The sequence below is a fragment of the Gorilla gorilla genome, chromosome 9 (assembly GCF_029281585.2).
Source record: "Gorilla gorilla gorilla isolate KB3781 chromosome 9, NHGRI_mGorGor1-v2.1_pri, whole genome shotgun sequence".
NCBI classification, from domain to species: domain Eukaryota; kingdom Metazoa; phylum Chordata; class Mammalia; order Primates; family Hominidae; genus Gorilla; species Gorilla gorilla.
In genome coordinates, this window is record NC_073233.2 from 62,727,302 (window position 1) to 62,732,481 (window position 5,180).

The 5,180-nt window shown below is 36.1% G+C and overlaps 1 protein-coding gene across 1 annotated transcript; it reads left to right on the forward strand.

Moving 5' to 3' along the window:
- The first annotated feature begins 2,755 nt into the window (after positions 1–2,755).
- Positions 2,756–3,668, forward strand: LOC115936267 (olfactory receptor 4A8-like). Its single transcript, XM_055354956.2, is given in 2 exon segments — positions 2,756–2,824; positions 2,826–3,668. Coding segments are annotated over 2 exon segments (912 nt in total).
- The last annotated feature ends 1,512 nt before the right edge of the window (positions 3,669–5,180 follow it).

The window sequence follows — 5,180 nt, forward strand, 5'->3', positions numbered from 1 at the left end:
ATCTTTCAGTTTCTAAAGTATTATATTTTTAATTAATTAAATTATAGAAGATAGTTTACATACCCTATTTTATACAAGTAAACATTTAAACTGACGAAAGAATTATCCTGTTGAAATCTAGTTTTGATGATGAAAGAGGGAAAAGGCACTAAACCTTGCAGCAAGTAAGGTGTGAATAAATAACAGAATTGGCTATAGACTACATTATTCCCTTGCGTTCTTCAGCAGGTGCATCTCTATTAGTCTATAGCTTCAACAGTGACAGAACTCTGGAATCAGCTGGAAGTGTTAATGTGAATGAGACATGAGGAATGTTCATCATAGCTGGCTTCTAGAGACAGCTCAAAGTCTCTCTGCACACATGTCCTCTTCCACTGCCAGATTTAAGTAATGAAATCACCCTGTCTACATTTGAGGTTTAGTAATTTTGCCATTTTCCTCAGCAGTGAGTAATCAGAAGGTTTGGATTTGTATCTGTACTTGTCTCATTGTTCTCTGTAATATAAGTTTGTCCTTAACTGTCAGATCTAGAGACTTTGAGGAACAATGTGTTCCTTTTTCCTTTGAATTTTGTCTTTTGTTTGTTTGTTTGTTTGTTTTTAACTATGATCCTGTCTGTGTTTATTATGCCTACCCCAAAAAGCTTCCTGAGTCACCCTGGTAACCCACAGGAGGTTGTATTTCCAGTATTTCCTCACTAAATGGGATCTTTCTGGAGAAAATTTTAAAAGAATCCTAGCCTCACTTAATTATCTCATTAATCTTCTTATAGTTTGTGAATACTCATTTATTAACTACAATTTCTCTGTTTTCTGAATTTAGCCTTCTTTTCCTTTCCTGAGGTTTCCCCGATGGTGGGTCCAACTTTTTCACTATAATTCTGCTTGCTTCTCATCAGGATACATTCCATTACAGGTAAAATTACTACTTGTATAATTAAATCATTATTTTCTAAGGCATACAATTTTATTGTGTGCCCCCAAAAGGCTTTCCTGAATTATAGGTCTCTTATTTTTTTTTCTGGACTATTTCTATAAATCTTTGAAAGTTGACAAAGATCTGCATGATTTGTTTTGATTCTATGTTCACAGTGAAGCATTCAAGAACACTAATAGTAGCTATCATTTTTTGAGCCCTTCCCAGGTGCCAGCCAGTGTTCTAGGCTGGCTAGTGTTCTAGTTTTATTAAAACTAAGTAAAGGACTATCGTCTAAGAGGTAAGGACTATTGGGATCTCCATTCTAAGAATGATGAAAGTAAGGGACAGAGGGCTTCACTAAATGGCCCAAAATCTCATAAAAAATAGTGAAGCTGAAGTTGTAGCTGAAGCAGTGTGGCTCCAGTATCCACATTATTCACCATGTGCTACACTTTCTCTCTAAATGTGTCCTGGATCTTAAGTAGGTGCATACTCAATGAGAAACTTATAGTCATTATTTATTCACTGTAATCATGAAATCTCACTGACTACCATTTTTCATTTAAGAATCATGAGCTTGGAAATTCTTATTTAATTATAAATTTATAAAAAATTAAAAAAAAAAGGCAACAGAATACCATAAAAGAGAGGTACACTAACAGTTTAGTAGATAGTTGACTAGGAAGGATTCTGAATTTCTCAAATTTAATCCCTCTGTTTTCCAGGGAGCAAACTGAGACAGACTTGTAAATGCATTCAGAAAATGACTCAAATCCAAGCCTTCTTACACTGAACGTGGAATTTCTCTTAGAGTATGCTTGTTTTTGGAATCTGGTAACTAAGATTCTATTTTTGAGTACTCTTGAATTCTAAATAGTGTTATAAATAAAACCATGTCCCACTGCTCTGTACCCCTTTCTACAGTGTCTATTTTCTCCTCTCTCACTACCTAGCTTCTCCCAAGAATTCAGAAAAAAATACTCATGGCATATTTGGTAGTTGGTGATAGTCATGAGTTAGTTCACTTGAGTTCAAATTAATTTCTGAAAACCAGTATATTGTATGTAAGTGTTATAAAAATTGGAATATAGGCAAGGATAGAACAGAGAGAATCACAGCTCCTTATTAAGTTGAACAAGGAGTCAGATTAAGTAATTGCTACAGGGAACAATGTAATAAATAATATCATAGCATTTATACATTCAGAGTCCTGTCTTTTGGCATTTAATGAAAGACTAATGAAGACTGAACATACTTTGAGGCAAGAATGCATGAAGTGTAACAGTAGAGGGCCGGAGTACTGAGTGAGATAGTTCAGAAGATGTTATTCTTGGTGTTATACAGATCATATTATAAAGATACCAGAAATACAAACATAAAAGACTAAATCTACATCGATTTATTTATTTAGAGTTTATTACCACCAGCAGAGACTAATTTTCTTGAGACCAAGGACCCATTGGCTATTCATCACAGCTGATTGTGTGCCCAGAAAAATGTTTTAAATAAGAAGTTATGAAATTATGAGTGGCTGTTGGGACTTTAAGTCTTCCTCTGTATAGAATATTCACTAAAACATAGAGGCAGAAGCCTTTACCTGTAGCTGAAACTAAAATCTTTGAGGAGAAATGGAACTGTTAAGGGAAGATGTGCTCTTTGGATGAGAAACTCAATAGAGACTTACTAAATATTTATTGTGTGTAAATCACTATGCAGATACAACAATGAGATGTGCTCTGTGACACAATGGATGTAATCTTATTCCTGTTCACTACTTCATTAAAGGTCATGTTTTCCTGAGCTCTCACCTCTGATGCAAGCCTGAAAGAAGAAAAAAATGAGACAGAATAAAAATATTACAGAATTTGTCCTCCTGGGCTTTTCTCAGGATCCTGATGTGCAAAAATGCATTATTTGTCATGTTTTTACTCACATATATTGTGTCAATGGTGGGGAACCTGCTCATTGTGGTGACTATTATTGCCAGCCCTTCCTTGGGCTCCCCAATGTACTTCTTCCTTGACTGCCTGTCATTTGTAGATGCTGTGTATTCCACCAGCATTTCTCCTGTATTGATTATAGACTTACTCTGTGATAAAAAGACTATTTCCTTCCAAGCTTGCATGGGCCAGCTATTTATAGACCACTTGTGTGGTGGTACTGACATCTTCCTTCTGGCAGGCATGGCCTATGATCGCTGTGTGGCCATCTGTAAGCCACTGCACTATTTGACCATCATGAATCATCAAGTTTGTATGCTTTTCTTGGTGTTGGCGGTGACTGGAGGTTTTTTACATTCTTTATTTCAAATTGTTTTTGTGTACAGTCTCCCTTTCTGTGGCCCCAATGTCATTGACCACTTTTTCTGTGACATGTACCCATTATTGGAACTGGCGTGCACTGACACCTACTTTATAGGCCTCACTGTGGTTTTGAATGGCGGAGCAATCTGCATGGTCATCTTCACCCTTCTACTAATCTCCTATGGGGTCATCCTAAACTCTCTTAAAACTTACAGTCAGGAAGGGAGGCGTAAAGCCCTGTTTACCTGCAGCTCCCATATTACCGTGGTTGTCCTGTTTTATATTCCCTGTATTTTCATATATGTTAGACCTGTTTCAAACTTTCCTATTGACAAATTCATGACTGTGTTTTATACAGTTATCACACCGATGTTGAACCCTTTTATATACACGTTGAGAAATTCAGAGATGAGAAATGCTATAGAAAAACTCTTGTGTAAAAGTTAACTATAGTTAGACAAAGAATGTCTGTCCTCCTGTAGATAAGGAGGTACATAGACAAGGTCTTCTTAGTGAAATTTTCAGACTTCTAAGCGTAATTCAAGGATCCAAAGTGGGATGACAGGATTTAGATGCTCCCAGCTCAACTAAGAAGTCATCCCATCATGGCATCTGTTGAAGTTCAAGTTCTCAACCTCTATATCCAGACTGAGAGTAGGTGGGTCTGCTTGGGTTCAGATCCTATTGTGCACTTTTTAAATTATGGTTTTTCTCTATTACACATCTATTGAGTCGGAGTATTTCTTCGACATGCCCAGCACAGAGTGGAGAAAGGGAGGAATAGGTAGTTAAAATAGATGCTCCTGTTCCAAAAGGAAGGCTATGGTGCTTCCTTCTATGTAGTTTATTTAAAGACTTTGTGGAATATACAAGTACCATATTCACAAATGCCTTTGAAACTTGCCCTTCTCAGACTTGGGCTGAAACTCTATGTGCAGTCAGATAATACTTTTAAGAATCTTAGAAATATCTCTGTCTAGTTTAAAATACTTTTGAGACACACCATTAAATTTTTCTGAAGTCTTTTCAATGTGTCTTAACATCTACAACTTTGAAATAACTTTTACTTTGATGACCTTTATTATTTTTAGAGTACTTAGCTCTTTGCAGGGACTGGAAAGACACCATTTTTATCTTTGAAACCATCAAGTTCTGGCTTTTTTATGTAATATATATGTTTTTTTAAAATCTATGACTTATTATAAGACACAATGCTATAAGAAACACTGTAACTTTCAATATTCTATTTGGAAATTTTAGCCAAATCCACCTATTCACTTAAATACATTTTTTATTTTCTACCTTACTATAGATGACAGAATTGCTAAATTTTTTCAGCACTAGTGACTCACTTTATTTTACAGCCTCTGGAACAGTTACATCTGTATTTTCAGCCTTTACTTACAGTATCCTGGAGGCCCTTATTTTTGGGTACAAAAGCCAGTTCCATATACTTTAAATTGTTGTTGTGGAATCATCACACCTCAAGGTGCCACTTTTTATTCTGGCTCTGTATTCATGTATGGTGCAGGGCTCCACAGTTTTTGTGATTTCAAACAACCATCATTTTATCTCAAAATTTTGTGAGTCAGGAATTCAGAGAGTAGTTGGCTGGGTATTTCTTCTGTTTTGTTTGGCAAGGACTGAAGTATCTGTCTTATTTAGCTGATAATTGAGTTTTACGTAAATACAGGATAATTTAATTCATACTTATATCATATTGGAAGGGATCACAGTAAGAGATGCACTGGGTCCCTCTTCCTATCTCTTTATATGAAGGAACAGAGGATCACTCCAGAGAATAGTCCAACTTTTTACATTGTGCTCAGAGATCTCAGTAGTAGAAAGTAGATGGGTCTGTCCAGTTAAAGGCTATGTCCAGAACTGACACAATGTCACTTACATCATATTCTATTTGTCATAGTGATCACATGACCCCCCCCCCACCAGATTTCAGGT